The sequence below is a fragment of the Aotus nancymaae genome, unplaced genomic scaffold, assembly GCF_030222135.1.
Source record: "Aotus nancymaae isolate 86718 unplaced genomic scaffold, 86718_ANA_hifiasm-v0.15.2.pri h1tg000051l, whole genome shotgun sequence".
Taxonomy (NCBI): domain Eukaryota; kingdom Metazoa; phylum Chordata; class Mammalia; order Primates; family Aotidae; genus Aotus; species Aotus nancymaae.
Genome location: NW_026988465.1, coordinates 391,260 through 408,340, shown reverse-complemented (window position 1 = coordinate 408,340; position 17,081 = coordinate 391,260). Strand labels below are relative to the sequence as shown.

General features: G+C 44.7%; 1 protein-coding gene across 2 annotated transcripts; it reads left to right on the top strand.

The window, feature by feature from the left end:
- The first annotated feature begins 1,463 nt into the window (after window positions 1–1,463).
- SERPINB9 (serpin family B member 9) lies at window positions 1,464–16,093 on the top strand. 2 transcript variants are annotated; one of them, XM_012464865.2, is made up of 7 exons: window positions 1,464–1,630; window positions 4,193–4,370; window positions 8,054–8,191; window positions 8,697–8,814; window positions 10,636–10,778; window positions 12,167–12,322; window positions 13,541–16,093. In XM_012464865.2, exons 2-7 carry the CDS (start codon window positions 4,203–4,205, stop codon window positions 13,943–13,945), a joined length of 1,128 nt encoding a protein of 375 aa, XP_012320288.2. In that variant the 5' UTR covers window positions 1,464–1,630; window positions 4,193–4,202; the 3' UTR covers window positions 13,946–16,093. The 2 variants fall into 2 exon arrangements, with proteins under 2 accessions (XP_012320288.2, XP_012320289.2); XM_012464866.2 differs by lacking the exon at window positions 1,464–1,630 and adding an exon at window positions 3,923–4,104.
- Window positions 16,094–17,081: the final 988 nt, after the last annotated feature.

Genomic DNA, 17,081 nt, shown 5'->3' with positions numbered 1-17,081 from the left:
CGAAGCAACACTCCGCCAAAAAAAAAAAAAAAAAAAGAACTAGTGAATTGCATGCTTTAAACGGATGAATATTATGGTAGTCAATTGTCTTTTAGTAAAGGTGCTAAGGGCGTGGTGGCTCATGCCTATAATCCCAGCACTTTGGGAGGCCGAGGCTGGCGGATCATGAGGTCTGGAGTTCAAGGCCAGCCTGGCCAACATGGTGAAACCCCAACCGCGTCTCTACTAAAAATACAAAGATTAGCCGGGCGTGGTGGACCGCGGCTGTAGTCCCAGCTACTTGGGAGGCTGAGGCGGAAGAATCGCTTGAACCAGGGAGAGGAGGTTGTAGTGAGCCGAGATCATGCCACTGCACTCCAGCCTGGTTGACAAAGCAAGACTTCGTCAAACAAACAAACAAAAAAAAAACATTTAAAAAAAGCAAACTGGGCACCTCGGGTGTAAAATTGGAGGAGGTTCTGATTCTCAGGGCCGCGCAAATGCAGGGTTGGCACCTACGAGTGTGGCCTTCCTGAAATTTTGGGCTTTAGGCACCTGACTTGCCTCTCCCTGATTCAGGCCCTCAGGAGAAAGCTCTACTTCTGGTCAATTTGAAATAGGAGGGCGGGCTTCTGGGAGACTCTCCCTGGGAGCCGTTTGGTCTGTTCTCTTCCTCTGAATGTCACCGTGTCAACACAAAATGCTTCAAATTGCGTCCAGCCTAGGATGGAGAGGGTGGGGGGATATCGGATGACATCACAAACTGCTGCATCACCTCCCCCAGGTCTGTGCCCCTGGACCCCTGATAGAGGATGCAGGAGTGTCCTGAGCCCGCGTAACTCAGCGTCTCTTCCCATCACTTTGCGGGAATGGTGGGGCTGCTTAAACCAACCGCAGTCCAAGCAGCTGCGGCAGGAGAAGGGCTCGGGTACTAGGAGTGAGGACGCCTGGTTCTCTATCTGGACTAGTACCAGTTAGTACCAGTGCCCAGGACTAGTACTAGTTAGTGGCGGAATCTGGAACAAATGCTTTGGTTCTAACTGAATTCCTCATATTCCTAAGAAAAGAGGCGCGGACAAAGATCCATGGGGCCTTCCCACTGGAACATCGAGCTTGGCGGTCACCCGACCTTCGCTTCCTGGAAGTAGAAAAGTCCAGGGTTTCAGGCTCTGTCTCCTTCCCGCAGACCCCTTGTTTCTTGGCGCGGAGGCCCTGGGCACCGCAGACTCCCAGCCTACTTCTCTGGGCTGTCAGTTTCAGAACCGGGTCTCGAAGCGGCCGTGGGGCTGGGGTGGGCCAGGCCAGGCGAGCGCCTTCGGCACCTGGCTGGCCTCAGGCGGGGGGCGGGGGGGGTGGTCATGCGCGGACATCGCCCTGGGCGGGGCGGACGGGCGAACCTGACCGGCTCCGGCCCCTAGCCCCGCTCTCGGCCACCTAGCGCTGCGACCCTGCTGGTCCTGGAAGGCGGAGCCCCAGTCAAGCGGAAAGTGTGGGAGGCGCCCGACTTTGTGGTAGTAAAAGGCGGTGCAGGCTGAGGCCGAGAGTGGGAACCCACTGAGCGCAGCAGCAGGGCCTGGTCCTGCGCTTTGGGAATCGGCGTCCAGACTCGGAGCGCGACACGGAGAGAGGACAGCGCTGGACCAGGTGGCAGGTGAGGGCGTCCCCGCGCAGGGCCGGGGTGGGGGACGGGAGTGGTGAGCTTCAGGTCCCCCGGCTGCCACCGCGAGATGGGACCCGAGGATAGGAGCGGTCTCTCGGCCAAGAGCCCCGGGGAGGCGGTGCCGTCTCGGGGTGGGGGGGACAGCAACGGTCTCTGGGGGTCCCTTGCAGCGCGCAGCCGGTCTCTGCCTCGGCGGCCCCCAGCCAGCGCGGACGCCGCCTTCCCCTGCAGGCCCTGTTTTCTCACTGCTCTTCTCTGCTCTGGGATCCGCAGGATGACGTCTGTCCTGCTGCTTCTCTGTCCTTTAAAGTCGCCAGTCTCGGCCGGGCGCGGTGGCTCACGCCTGTAATCCCAGCACTTTGGGAGGCCAAGGCGGTCTGATCCTTTGAGGTCAGGAGTTCGAGACCAGCCTGACAAACGTGGTGAAACCCGGTCTCTACTACAACTAAAAAAATTAGCCGGTCGTGGTGGCACACTCCTGTAATAATGTAAGCTACAGGCTGAGGCAGGAGAATCGCTCGAACTCGGGAGGCGGAGGTTGCAGTGAGCTGAGATTGCGGCCACTGCACTCCAGCCTGGGCGACAGAGCAAGACTTAGTCTCAAAACAAAACAAAAAATCAAAAAACTCACAAAAGAATAACAAAATAATTAAAAAATAATAGTCACCAGTCTCCATTTCCAAATCCGAGCACTCTTATCTATCCTAATTCTTTAAATAATTCAGCTAAACGGATGGGGTCTTTCCTTCCCCGGAGCACTCCTCCAGGGCTTGAGAATCCGGGCAGCCAGGCGCAGCCCTTTGCCTGCAGGTCTGTGGAGACCGCCAGCAGGTAGATGAGGAATCAGTTTTGGGAGGAAGGGTCGTGCTGGGGAGGTCCGCACCAGCGGAGTCAAGGGAGCCTCCTCTAGGGTGGGAATCAGAGCCTCCGGGCGGGGTCGAGGTGTTTGAGGGTGAGTGGAATTAATCCGTGATTGTCATGGCACCTCCTAAGGGGACCAACAGTGTTTGCCAAGAGGTGACTTTGGGAGGGGTTCAGGATGGCCAGAGATGGAGGCTGTGACCTGAGTGAGGCTGGATCAGGGGAGGGGCAGGTGGAGAAGAAACCATTTCAACAAGGCGGCTTTGAGCGGACCATAAGGCCCCGGGAGATTTAGAAGGAAGGACAAGAGGATTAAGACATTGCTTTCCTCTCAGGATGCTGTGTGGCTGAGGCTGAGGGTAGCTGGCGGGCAGCGGGTTGTGTTCATTGTCCAAGGCTCTTTAGTGATTTGGCTGGCGTTTTGGGAAGCACAGGTGAGGTGTCCGGACAGTGGGGAGCCGCTCTGGGGAGACCAGAGGCTCGGGAGGAGGCCTGGGCATTTGGCCAGGCACAGGATCTGAAGTGGAGAGAAATGTGGGCGCAGAGGGCAGGCCTTGGGGATGAGTGTGGGGGAGGAGGGAGATGGGAAGGAGTCAGGGAGGTCTCCCAGCCTCACCTGGATGAGTGAGGCTCATTTTCAAGGGCATTGGGAACTGCAGCCTGGGGGTGGGCATTCCTTTGGTTTCAGATCTGTGGCCAAGAGACCCACCCACTCACATTCACACTTTGGCTTCACAGGCACCACCTCCTTGTTCTCACTGGTTTTACTTCCTCACCTTGGGCTGCTTCTTGCCTTTCCATTCTGGCGTTCTGCAGGGATCGGTTCCTTCCTCCCATGCACAATCTACTCTCCTGGCTTTTGCTGGGAGTAATGAGGAAAGCTCCCACATGAATGTTTCTGAGTTAGCAAGAGCATTAACAAGAAAATGAAACAAAGCAAAAACGACACACAATTCTCTAAGTCTCACTTTCAATTTTAAACGGTCACATGATGTCCAGAGGCTAGGGATGGGCAGGAACCCTGAATGCATTCCTGGGATGTCAGAGTGGGCCTGGGCCAGTCTGGCTGGCTGGGAGCAGACTGGCTCCACCCCAGCCGTCCAGGACCCAGTCACTTGCCTCCATGGACAACAGCTCTTTGCCTCACAGCTGTCTCTGGATCAGATTCAGCATCTCAGTGTCTTTTGTGTATCAGCTAAATGACAGGGAGGCCACGGGCTGGTGCCTAGTTGAAAATCTCACAAGGACTCTGTAAATGCATGCAAGAATAAGAATAGCATTTTCCTCCTCCTCCCCGGCCCCATTGTCCTCCTCAGATGGGGCCAGGGAGGAGGATCTGGTCCTTACGGAAAGAACTGGAGTTCACTGCTCCCAGCTGTGCGCGCGCGTGTGTGTGTGTGTGTGTGTGTGACAGAGAGAGAGAGAGAGCGTGCGCGCAAGCGCTCTGCAGGCGAGCCAGTTCTGTTGCTATGGCTGGTTTGAGCTGCTGCTATCACCACACTTAGCTAATTACCTTAATATTTGCACTTAGTTTTCCGTCAGAGAGTAACAGAAAATAGGTTTTTCTCCAACTTAAAATATGAACTTTGAGATGAAAACAAAAGGTACGATTCCAAAATCGCCACATAGCAAGTAGGTCAGTAACATTCAGGGAATGTCGAAACTGCATTTCTCTTTGTTCTTGGTTTCCAGGCCCTGCATCATGGAAACTTTTTCTAATGCAAATGGCACCTTTGCCATACGCCTGTTAAAGTTGCTCTGTGAAGATAACCCTTCATGCAACGTGTTTTGTTCTCCTATGAGCATCTCCTCTGCCCTGGCCATGGTTCTCCTGGGAGCAAAGGGAAACACCGCCACCCAAGTGGCCCAGGTAAGCTTGCCTGTCCCCTAGGAGGGGGGACTGGTCTGGGTTGCGTGTTCTGTCACCAGTTTCACACTCACACTCCAAAGCCACTGAGGAAGAGGGAAGGACTGGGGCCCGAGTATGCACGGGCCATTTCAGGGAGGTGGGGGTCCACTGGGGAAGAAGAGGGACAGGGCAGGGAGGCAGGAACTCCACTCCGCCGAGATTTACTTGGTGGGAGAGTGTCATCAGTTAATCTTTTGGAAAAGACCGTCCAAGCTGTCTGGTCCTAGCACAGAATCTTTGTTTAGAAAATGATACTGAAATTATTTGAAACATGAGTTGCAAAGATGTACCTCTTTTTTGGAGCAGGAGACTTTGTAGCTATAAACTTTTATTGGTAATGAGGGTTAATACCTGTTTCAAGTTGTTTCTGTACCAAGGGCTCAGGGAGGGCAGAAACAGAAATTTGCAAGAAGGATTCCAAGGCGTGTGCTTAGTTACAGCTGCACACCTGTGCGGGTACTGCTCAGCTCAGTCTCAGCAACACTCAGAGAACCTCTGGAAATGATAAGAGCTCTGTGCTGGTCCCCAGAGGTTTGTGGAGAGGGGAGGAGACACGTACCTGAGATGAAACCAAAACCTTGCGTCATCCCTGAGTGCAGGCCCCTGGACACGCTTTCATTGTGGGAGTGTTTCCCACTGCGCTTTGCTCAAGATGACTCTTTTTTTCTTTGATGACACTTTTCAGTAGTGAATTACTCATCTTAATCATTTCCCAGCTCATTGTGTGAAGGAAAGAAGGTTTATGTGTAGAGGGTACCAACCTCAATAATAAGCACAGATAGGCTCTCTAAAAGATATTTATTTGCACGTCGAGCATTGCAGTGAAAATGCACATGGCATAGCAAGCTATGTGCACATTCAGGGTGGTAAACAAACACTACAGTTTTTAAAGAAAAAGGTAAAGAGGATTACATAATTCCTTTGAAATAATTATTTCTGGCAAAAAGATCAATAAGGAAGGTGACGCCAGTGTGAGGTTGGATGGGGAGTTCTTGGGTAGATGTCCTTGCACAAGTATTTTTTGTGTAAGGCTGTGATGGCCTTTGTGCAAGGGTGTGGTTTTTAGAGTCCTCTGTGATAGTTTTGTTACCAGGCATTCAAGCGTGAGAACCCTTCCTTTGTGGCTTTCGCTGGCTCTGTCAAGGTTATTTGTGTGTGTGTGTTTTGCTTTTTTTTTCCTTTTTTGAGATGTAGTCTTCTTCCACTGTCTCCCAGGCTGGAGTGCAGTGTCGTAGTCTCGGCTTACTGCAACCTCCGCCTCGTGGGTTCAAGCGATTCTCCTTGCCTCAGCCTCCCTAGTAGCGGGATTACAGGCACCTGCCACCACACCTGGCTAATTTTTTTTTGTATTTTTAGTAGAGACAGGGTTTCACCATGTTGGCCAGGCTGGTCTCGAACTCCTGATCTTGTGATCCACCCACTTTGGGCACCCAAGGTGCTGGAATTACAGGCATGAGCCACTACGCCCAGCAAGCTGTTTTTTTTTTCCTTTTTTTTTTTTTTTAACATTAGTGACTTCATTTTGATTCTGAAGTTGCTTATGCTTAAATTTTTATGATCTTTTTCTATGTTTTAGGCTCACTGATAAACCTTTATTGAAAGTTTTTCTTTGAGAGCACCAAAATTGTCTGGTTACCCTCTGCGGTGTGACGCCGGGAGCTCTCCATGGCTCCAGTGTGCAATTGGATACTCCTCAGGCACCAAACATGCTGAGTGCACATTGCTACCTGTAACATGAAGGGAAGCATTAATGTCATCAGAAATGTTTTAAATAATTGTTTATTTTTTCCTTCATTATATAAATAGTAAAAATCCACTATAAAAATCTTTAAAAAAGTAAAGTAGAGCTGGATGTGGTGGCTCACGCCTGTAATCCTAGCACTTTGGGAGGCCGAGGTGGGTGAATCACCTGAGGTCAGGAGTTCAAGACCAGCCTGGCCATCATGGTAAAACCCCATCATATTATTTAAAAAAAAAAAAAAAAAAAAAGAGGAAAGTAGAAGGGAGGAAAAAAAAATCCCTATGAAATCATCACACGGAGACAACCACCCTTGATAACGTAAGGCATCTTCCTCCAGCCTTATTTCCCCATTTCCGCTTGACATGTTGTACTTTGGTGATTATACAGTATCTTTACTTTTACAAATGTTCTTTCAGTTAATTGAGGAGTCAATGAGAGTCTATGTAAAGCAAGTGCTCAGCATGTGTTGGCTATGGCTAGTCATTGTGGTGTCACAGCCGTAGGTGAAATTGGCCTTAGCTTTTGGTTTTGTTCTACTTTTGACAGGGTTTCTTATCAACAGTCCATGAACTGTCTAAAATAAATTTAGTAGCTTCCTCTTTTCTCTCTGTTCTAGAACAGTGTGTATTACACGGGAAATAGAAATTGTTTCAATATTAGAAATAATCCCTCAAAAGATCTTCTAAGATCATCTAAGCCTTTTTAGAAGTACTTCTCTCTCTCTCTCTCTCTCGGTTTATTCATTGTCAGTGATAATAGATTCCTTTTTTTTTTTTTTTCTGAGACAGAGTCTTGCTCTGTCATCCCAGCTGGAGTGCAGTGGCGCTATCTCAGCTCACTGCAACCTCTGCCTCCTGAGTTCAAGTGATTCTCCTGCCTCGGCCTCCCGAGGAGCTGGGATTACAGGCACATGCCACCATGCCTGGCTAATATTCATATTTTTGACTGGCATTTGGTAACTTATAATCGATACTTCACTGAAAATAATTAGACATAGTTTTTATTGTTTTAACATTCCCTTTGTATACATCACTATAACCTCTTTTTTTACATATAACCTTCCTTTGGGGTACTTTTTCTTATATGTGCTGTGTGGTTGTCTGTTTTGTATGTGAGTATGTGTGTTTTCTTTTTTCTTTGAGACGGAGTTTCACTCTTGTTACCCAGGCTGGAGTGCAATGGCGCGATCTCGGCTCACCGCAACCTCCGCCTCCTGGGTTCAAGCAGTTCTCCTGCCTCAGCCTCCTGAGTAGCTGGGATTACAGGCATGCACCACCAAGCCCAGCTAATTTTTTTTATTTTTAGTAGAGACAGGGTTTCACCGTGTTGACCAGGATGGTCTCGATCTCTTGACCTTGTGATCCACCCGCCTTGGCCTCCCAAAGTGCTGGGATTACAGGCGTGAGCCACCGCGCCTGGCTGAGACTTTTCTTATGACCCAATATGTGTTACATTTTTTGAATTATTTAAGTAATACAGACACGTATAGTCTCTACAGGGTACAATTTAATAACTGTGTTTTCGTCTTATTAATCACATTGCTCATTTAATATCCTCATTTCCTTTTGAGGATCCTGATGATTGTATTTCTATTTCTCCTTGCACTTTTTCTGCTTTTAACTTTTTAACTGCATCTTTTTTTTTTTTAACTATAAATTTTAGAGATAATTTTCCCACCACTTAGGGTGCATTTATGTTTTTCTTTGGATACGAGATTTTATCACAACCTCTTTTCTGAACTTTTCTCACCTTGCCATTTTTTCTGTTACTCATCTTTAAATGAGCGAGGTCCATTCAGGCAGGATACCTACATCTTTTACTTGCCTGTTTTCTATCCCCTCTTTCCTCTCCCCATCCACCAAAGAGCTAAATTGATAATTTTTAAAATTGTTTTTCACAACAGGCACTTTCTTTAAACACAGAGGAAGACATTCATCAGGGTTTCCAGTCGCTTCTCACTGAAGTGAACAAGCCTGGCACAGAATACCTGCTGAGAACGGCCAACAGGCTCTTTGGAGAGAAAACGTGTGAATTCCTCTCAGTAAGTTGAATCAACAGAACAAGAAAAGTTGTATTCAACATATCTGGTGATATAGAGTCTGAGAGAAAGGCTCTAGAGAAATTGAGAAACTTACGTTAACCAAATTTTTAAAAATTTAGTATTTTTTTTTCTAAGATGGGGTCTCACTATGTTGCCCAGGCTGGTCTCGAACTCCTGGTCTCAAGTGATCCTCCTGCCTGTTGGGATTACAGATGTGAGTCATCACGCCCAGTCTAAGCTTCTTTTTTTTTTTAAAGACCATAATTCTATAATTATACCTTGCATTAACAAAAACTTGACTATTCTCAAGTTCATTTCTGGCTATTCAGGGTTCAATACGTACCTATTTATAAATTCTGATATTTTAACATATCTTAATATGATTGCTTTTAAAGAGTTATGTATATTCTTTTTATTAAGAAGAGATAAAATATTTAGAATTTTTGGAAGTTTGCTGACATTTGTATTTAGCAATGCAGCCTCACTGAACTTTTTCTCTCCAAAGACGTTTAAGGAATCCTGTCTTCAATTCTACCATGCTGAGCTGAAGCAGCTTTCTTTTATCAAAGCTGCAGAAGAGTCCAGGAAACACATCAACACTTGGGTCTCAGAAAAGACTGAAGGTCAGAATGACAAGTTATTCCACACTCCTCCCAACCCCTCCTCCTGCCGCTCTCCTATTCCTTCTTCTCCCCTCCTCTATCCTCCCTCCTCCTCCTCTCCCTCCTATCCCTCCTTCTCTCTCTCCTCACCCACCTCCACCTCTCTACTCCAGCCCCTCTAATTTCATGGTGTTTCAGATGGTCAGAGTAATGTTGACTGGCAGGGCCTCCTGGCATACTGAACCTTTGTGAATGGACTCACAAAGGTTCTGATTAGACACTCAGGTTTTCAGCAACAGAGATTTACTTTTGTCTGTTCTCCCAGGACCAGAGTAGCTGATACAAATGTCAAAAGAGGGCCGGGCATGGTGGCTCTCGCCTGTAATCCCGGCACTTTAGGAGGCCGAGGTGAGCATATCACTTGAGGTCAGGAGTTCGAGACCAGCCTGGCCAACATGGTGAAACCCCATCTCTACAAAAAATACAAAAATTAGCCAGGTGTGGTGGCCCATGCCTGTAATCCCAGCTACTCGGGAGGCTGAGACACGAGAATCGCTTGAACCTGGGAAGCAGAGGTTGTAGTGAGCTGAGATCACGCCACTGCACTCCAGCCTGTCTGGAAAACAAAAAACAAACAAAAAAACAAAATGTCAAAAGAAACCCAGGCCAGGTTTCCAGTTTAATAACTTACATTAAAATATACTCTCCCTAGCCTGTAACATTCACATGTCAGGTGACTCCGTTGTCTCTGTGAGAAGGAGGCTGACGGACACATCTTACTTGAGTTGTACACTTGGGCTGCCTCTTCCTAGGTTCTGTGGGACATCCATCACTATCACTTTTACCCGCTAAGGCCACTTCTAACTTTTCAGGTCTTCCACTTAAGCGCCTTTAATTTGACTTGATAAGCCTACATTTGCTTGGTTAACTGCAGACCCTCTCTCAGGGCTGATGAGTTCCACAGACTAATACCCTCCATTTGGGGTTGAACCTTATTCATCTTCATTTCAGAGAGGGACATGTTCCAGTCTTGGCCTCCAAGACCAATGATGGTCTGAACCATTCAGACTCCTCTGCACCAATGCTTAGTACCACTAAGAACGTTTCCATTCCGGTGAATAAATGAGATGGTAAAGAGTGGGAGATGTTCTTCACTTAAAGTCTCAGCAGTTGTTTCCCCCATTCCTGGTTGGAATATTTACCACAGATGCCCTCTTGAGGCTGTGAATCAGCAGGGATGCTCTCAATTCATTGAATAAGTACCACTTGGTCTCCATGGAAAGAAGGGGTGATCTTTGCTTGTCTACATTCTCTTTTCCAGGGATGCCTGGTGCTTTGTTTAGCAGATTCAGTGGTAATATCTCTTCCAAAAGCTTCCAGAAACCCCCCATGTGCCCAGTGCCAGCTCTTCCCCCTTTGAGCCATCCATTCTGGCTGCTTCTGACATGTCCACGTGTAGTCATAGCATGTTAGAATCGGGTGTGACCACGAAGGGTTGGATCAAACACTCCTTTTAACCACGTGAGACAAACACCCCTGCAGCCTATCACATTTCCTGCTGGTCTTGTTCTCCAACCTGGTGTAATCATTCTACTTTCTGCCAACCTGTTTTCCTCGAGTGACTTAACAAGTCTTTCACTATCCTCAACTTGGTGGGTGCTCTCAAGGTGTCAGTAATCATGAATACCACTCATAGGTGCCGTTGTAATTTCTGTACGTAATAACCCAAACTCAGCAAATTTGAAAACAGAAGTTTGGTTCTCAACTAATAATTCAGGATCACTGAATACATCAGGTTCTTATAAAAAGCAACTGAACATAGGCCTCTGCTTTTCTTGAAAGGTAAAATTGAAGAGTTGTTGCGGGTTAGCTCAATTGATGCAGAGACCAGGCTGGTTCTTGTCAACGCCATCTACTTCAAAGGAAAGTGGAATGAATGGTTTGACGAAACATACACAAGGGAAATGCCTTTTAAAATAAACCAGGTAGGGGGAGGTTTTTCAAAATCTTGCTAGTTTGTTGAAGAAGTTGAATGGAAAGATTTAACTTTGTAAAAGTGTAAGTAACATAAGCTTAAGCCAAAGAGAATTTGAAACTTAAACTATTTCTGAATGAATTTCTTAACTCAGTAGAAAAAAATGGAAGGAGTAAAAGACATTTGCTGCATATAGATAGATTTAACATATAGGTAGTGTTTTATCACTGCTCTTATGGCCTTTGATAATTTCTCATAAACCATTGCTGCCACCTAGTTTTGGAAACTAAAGATCTTCCTTCAAGCCCAATTTACTTGGTTAGAAAGCAAAAAAAAAAAAAAGAGGTGTTAATGTTAAGGTAGTGTGATATATATATGGGGAGTGAGGAGAATAGGGCAGGATGGAGGGAGAGAATGTGAAAACACATGTCTTTGATTAGTTATTTTTAAAATTAAGTTTTATTTGAATTGTTAACTAATTATTATTAATTCAGTATTTACAGCTTTCCAATATTAAAATTTTGTGACAAAGACCTTAGTTTTGACATCGAAGTAAAAATTAAGGCAGGTGTTAGAATAATTTGCCAAATCCTCCAGCCCCTAAAAATACACCATTGTAATGCAATTAGAATACGAAAGTAGGTAGCCCTCCTGCATTTTTTGTAAGTTGTACCTTACATAACTTAAAAAAAATTAGTTGTCTAGTTGCAAAGGGTGGGAGGAGGAGAATTCTTCTAACCTTGGTTTTAGAACTATTTTAATTGTATAATAGATGATCTGTATCAATTTTTTAAAGTAAGTTTAATAACTGTAACACTTTGCTGAACTTCTGTGTGCATATGCCTCCTCGGTATTAAAAAAAATATTTCCTTAGAGTATCAGAATTGAAAAGATTTGGTTAAAATGCATTACCATACATGTAGGTTGTTACTCTTTCTGAAAGTGTTTATTCATTTATACTCCCTGTCATACTGTTGTGAAACTAAGTTTCACTCCCCTTTATGACATTTTTTTCTTATATGTTGGGTTGGATAAATATGAAAAACAATATACTTTTTTCTAATTAAATAGAAATAGCTGTATTTAATTTCATTTGATTATATTGTTTTCTTAGATCTATTTGCTGAGCATAATTTAAATGAGAAAAATCTGACTTTCTCCTCTGGAAAATGCAGAGTATCACATCTTATTTTACAGAGCAAAACCTTTCCCAGGGTAGTACTGTGTCTGCTTGAAATGATGATAAGAAGGAAATGGTTGACTTTGTTTTGTTTTTTTTTTAGTGTTAACTGGGGCATGAATATGGCGGTTTCCATCACAGGTGCTGAAAACACTCCCGGAGGCAACTGCAGCTCTTTTGAAACGATTAATTGCTTCTTTCAATAATCCTTCCCCCAGGAGGAGCAAAGGCCAGTGCAGATGATGTATCAGGACGACTTCTTTATGCTCGCCCACGTGGGCGAGGTGGGCGCGCAGCTGCTGGAGCTGCCCTATGCTCGGAAGGAGCTGAGCCTGCTGGTCTTGCTGCCTGACGAGGGCGTGGAGCTCAGCACGGTGAGACCCGGGCTGCGGGAGAACCCCGGGACACCTTTGCGGGCAGAACTCTAGCGCCACTTCCACCTCTTTACCTTCCGGGTTGGGGACGCGGCAGACGCAGCCTGCGGAGCGCACTGTGCAGGCTCGTGGCTTTGGGATCAAATTTTTGTTCAAGGCTGACCTTCCCCGGTATTCGTGATCTGCCAAATTACACATCCCAGTCCTCTGTTTTTTCATCGCTAGAAGGGGTGGGGGGCGGTTAAAATGCCTTTTAAAATAAACCAGTTAGGGGGACGCCTATAAAAATCCTGCTAGTTTGATGAAGGACACCAGACTTTTAACTCTGTAAAAGCACTGCTTAGGGTTAATGCCTGGTAGGCTTATGATGAGGATAAAATGTGGGTAATTCAGGTAGCAAGCTTACGGCATTGCCTGGCAAATAGTAAACTATATGCAAATGTGATCCTTTATTAGAAGTATTATTATTATTAGCATCATGCTTTTAAAGGCTAGAATCTGAAATAGAGAATGAAGAAGTCTTTCACCTAACAAGGCTGGGAGCAAGGGGATCGTGGGATCCAGGGAGGTGTAAAGTCCAGTGCTCAGAGGGTCGGCCCAGAGACAGCCTCTGATGGCACATCGAGGCACCTGGCTTCCCTTCAGCATGGATCTCTGGGGTGACAGAGTCAACCATGGCAAATGGCAGGCAGTGGAACCCCATGACTTAAGAGGCCTGTGTGTGAGGCAGCCATTGGCACTCCCTCTGCCCACCTCCCTGACCACAACCTCTCTGCTCCAGAAACTATGCAGAATCTCACCTGGGGCAGATTCCTCTACTGGGGTGGCTCACACTGAGAGCCCTTTCATTTCCAATCCTTTCCTTTACTAGCAATGGTTTGTTGTTTTTAAAAATAAGCATAGGTTGGAAAAAAAATCCTAGTCGCCTGGGCATTGACACTCGTCACAATAGAATTAGTCTTGGGAGTTGTTGGGTAAGGAAAGGACAGCCACAGCCTTCCTGCCTCTGGCTGCTTGGTGTCTCTCCTCCTTGTCAAGGAGGAGGTACATGGGATGGTGCATGAGACACAGGACAAGTAGGAGCGTTCACAAGCTTCTGGCAGATCAAGGGGCCGCTGGTCCTATGCAAATAAACAATACCCACGTGCAAAAGGAGGAAGGGGACTGTGAGTGCCTGAAGTCGAATCGAAATCTTAAAGTCTCATTCTGGTCTTTCAGGTGGAAAAACATCTCACTTTTGAGAAACTCACAGCCTGGACCAAGCCAGACTGTATGAAGAGCACTAAGGTTGAAGTTCACCTTCCAAAATTTAAACTGCAGGAGGAATATGACATGGAATTTGTGCTTCCACGTTTGGGAATGGTTGACGCTTTCCAACAGAGCAAGGCTGACTTGTCAGCAATGTCGGCCGAGAGAGACCTGTGTCTGTCCAAGTTTGTGCACAAGACTTTTGTGGAGGTGAATGAAGAAGGCACGGAGGCGGCGGCAGCCTCGGGCATGATGATGGTAGATTGCGGCATAGAATCTGGCCTGAGGTTCTGCGCTGACCACCCTTTCCTTTTCTTCATCAGGCACAACAGAGCCAACAACCTTCTGTTCTGCGGCAGGTTCTCATCTCCATAAAGGGTGCATTTACAATGTACTCAGCCATTTCCCTCTTGCTGTGTCCCCAGATCCCCCCCTCCCCTACAGCTCCAAGAGGATGTGCCTAGAAAGCCAAAGACGAAGGCAGATTCCTTACCTGTCTGCCCTCATGACTTGCCAGGATGAGTTCATGATGCTCCACACTCCGCCCTTCTATACTGACCACTCCTTTATACCACACTTAATCAGCATCTTGGGAAAATCAACCATACTGATTCCCTGTTGCATTAAAATTGTGTTCCAAATCCCATAGGAGGGCATGCAGAGTTTTCTAGAATTCCACATGCAGTTCACCCTGGCTACCGTGTGCTTTCCTGATACCTCAAATACGTGACTTTAACACGCTGCCTCCGTGGTAATATATGCTGCTAGATACTGCTATTTTATAGATTTTTCTGGTGCTTAGCCTTTTTAAAAGTTTTAAAAATGCACATTTATATTTTATCTTTATTTTATTTTTGACATTTACCAATCATCAAACATGTACTTGGGGACTGCATTTGGCACTGGGGATGCAAAGGGGACAGAGCCATTCTCTATTGACACTTGGTCTTCAATTCTGTGTCCAATTTATATAGCTTTGACAACAACCGGGTTGGACTGTTTAACAATGTCTTTCCACTTATCAGGTAATCCTCTAGTAGGGATCACACCTTTCTTTATGATATTGTGTGTCTCTACCTCTAACGGTAAAAATTCCAGTCAACCCTTAAAGCTCATTTCAAATGTCTTATTTCAGAAATGTTTCCTTTCTCCACAACCAGATGTACATATGTGAACCCTGCACTTGAAGGGCACCTTCTTTGTGGTAGTTCTTTTATTTGTTAACCTCTGTATCCTTAGATAGTCCTCCAACAAGACCTGAAGTTCGCCAAGGGTTGGAACTCTATCTTACATATCTGAGCACAGTAATAAGTAAGTTGATTATATACGAGCTGTGAAACTTTTTTTTTTTTTTTTTGAGATGGAGTTTCGCTCTTGTTACCCATACTGGAGTGCAGTGGCACGATCTCGGCTCACCGCAACCTCCGCCTCCTGGGTTCAAACAATTCTGCCTCAGCCTCCCGAGTAGCTGGGACTACAGGCGCTCACCACCATGCCCAGCTAATTTTGTATTTTTAGTAGAGACGGGGTTTTACCATGTTGACCAGGATAGTCTTGATCTCTTGACCTTGTGAACCACCCGCATCGGCCTCCCAAAGTGCTGGGATTATAGGCGTGAGCCACAGCGCCTGGCTCGAAACTTATTTTTTTAATGGTTGGATATTACTGGCTTTATTTTTTTCTTTTTTAAGAATTTTTGTATTGAGGTGAAATTCACATAAAACTAACTATTTTAAAGTGAGAAGTTCACTGCCACTTGGTATTGTTAACAGTGTTGTATAACCACCGCCTTTGTTTAAAGTTCCAGAAAAAATGTTCTGCTCTAAAAGGAAACCCCATCGTATTAAGCAGACACCCTCCATTCCCACCTCCCTTCAGCACCCAGCAACCACCAATCAGCTTTCTGTCTCTATGGAGTTATGTATTCTTGATATTTCATATAAATTGAGTTGTATGAAACCTTTTGTGTCTGGCTGTTTTCACTTAGTATAAGTTTTTGAGATTCATTTACATAGTAGCATGTATCAAAACTTCATTTTTATGGCTAAATAATATTGTATTATGTGTTTATAGCACAATTTATCCACTCATTCATTGATAGACATTGGGTTGTTTCTGCCTTTTAGCTATTGTGAATAGTGTTGCTATAGATGTTTGTGTACCTGTATTTGTTTGAATATCTATTTTGCATCCTTTTGGATATACATCTAGGAGTGGAACTGCTGGGTCATATGGTAATTCTATGTTTAGCTTTTTTAAGGAACAGACAAACTGTCTTCCACAGTGGTTGAACCATTCGACATTCCCACCAGCAATGTTAAGTTACGGCCATCTTAGTGGGTATGAAGTGGTATCTCATTGTGTTTTTTATTTGCATTTCCTATGTTATGAACTAGAAACTGAAGTACAAACGAGAAGGGACTCTAGTTCCCTGGGGATTTCCATAATCAAATATAGGAAGGCAGTTGGCTTTTCACATCTCAGTTCTTTGGAAGGCCCAATAAACTCTATGAACAGGAGTGAGCAATTTTCTCTCTTTTATTGCCTTTTAAATTTTGTTATGATGTTTCATTAATAAACAGGGTTTTGTTTTCCTCTGTAATCAAATCTAGATTTTCCCTTCGTAATTTCTGACACCACTTCAATTCTTAGAAGTACCTTTCCATTGATGAACTAGTTAAATAAAATGGCTATTTTTTTATTCTAAACTTTTATTTTTATAATGATTTAACTAATCCACATGGGATTTGATTATGTATTATTGACATGCAGGGGGAAAACATAATTTTATTTATTAATAGCCAATTTCTGGATATTATTTGTAAATCTATTTTTCCCTACTATTGATTTCTGATTTTCCATCTTTATTCTTCTAGGTGAATGTTAGAATAGAATAACTTTTTAATACCCAAAGTCATTTTTTTAACTTTGAGATTTTGATGGGGGAAGGATTAGCATGACATTAGCATACAAATTTCTTGGGTAAATTGAAGTATTTACAATGTTTAGTCATCTCATTAAGGAAAATGAGAAGAGTCTCCATTTATTCAAGCCCTTTCTATATTATTTTATTAAAACTCTTTTTTGAGTTTTTTTCAATGTAAGTCCTACACATCTTTTTTTTTCTTGTTATGGTTATTTCTAAATTTTAGTAACAATTTTAAACAAGAGGATTTCCCCTGACCTGATTATAGATGGCAGATAAGTGAACCACTGACATTTATCTTGTGCATGACCAATTTGGTATACTCTTTTGGTAATTTAAAAGTTTTCAGTCAATCATCCTGGAGTTTCTGCTATATAATTACACAGTAGGCAAATGATCTTTACTACGTATGTAATGGTATGTACAAATAAGAAACAGGAGATCCTTCTAATTGATAGGCCTGCAACATCTGTTTTTTGTTTATTGTTTTGTCTGTCTTTTTTTGCGTTTCCCAGGCATTATGAGACAACACGCTATGGTTTGGATATTTGTCCCCCAACATTTCATGTCAAAACTTGATCCCCA

Bases quoted from the DNA above. Each gene is read 5' to 3' on its own strand.
- SERPINB9 (XM_012464865.2), top strand. From the start codon at position 4,203: ATGGAAACTTTTTCTAATGCAAATGGCACCTTTGCCATACGCCTGTTA. The intron at 8,815-10,635 runs GTCAGAATGACA...TTTTCTTGAAAG, and splicing joins GGTCTCAGAAAAGACTGAAG to GTAAAATTGAAGAGTTGTTG. The intron at 12,323-13,540 runs GTGAGACCCGGG...CTGGTCTTTCAG, and splicing joins AGGGCGTGGAGCTCAGCACG to GTGGAAAAACATCTCACTTT.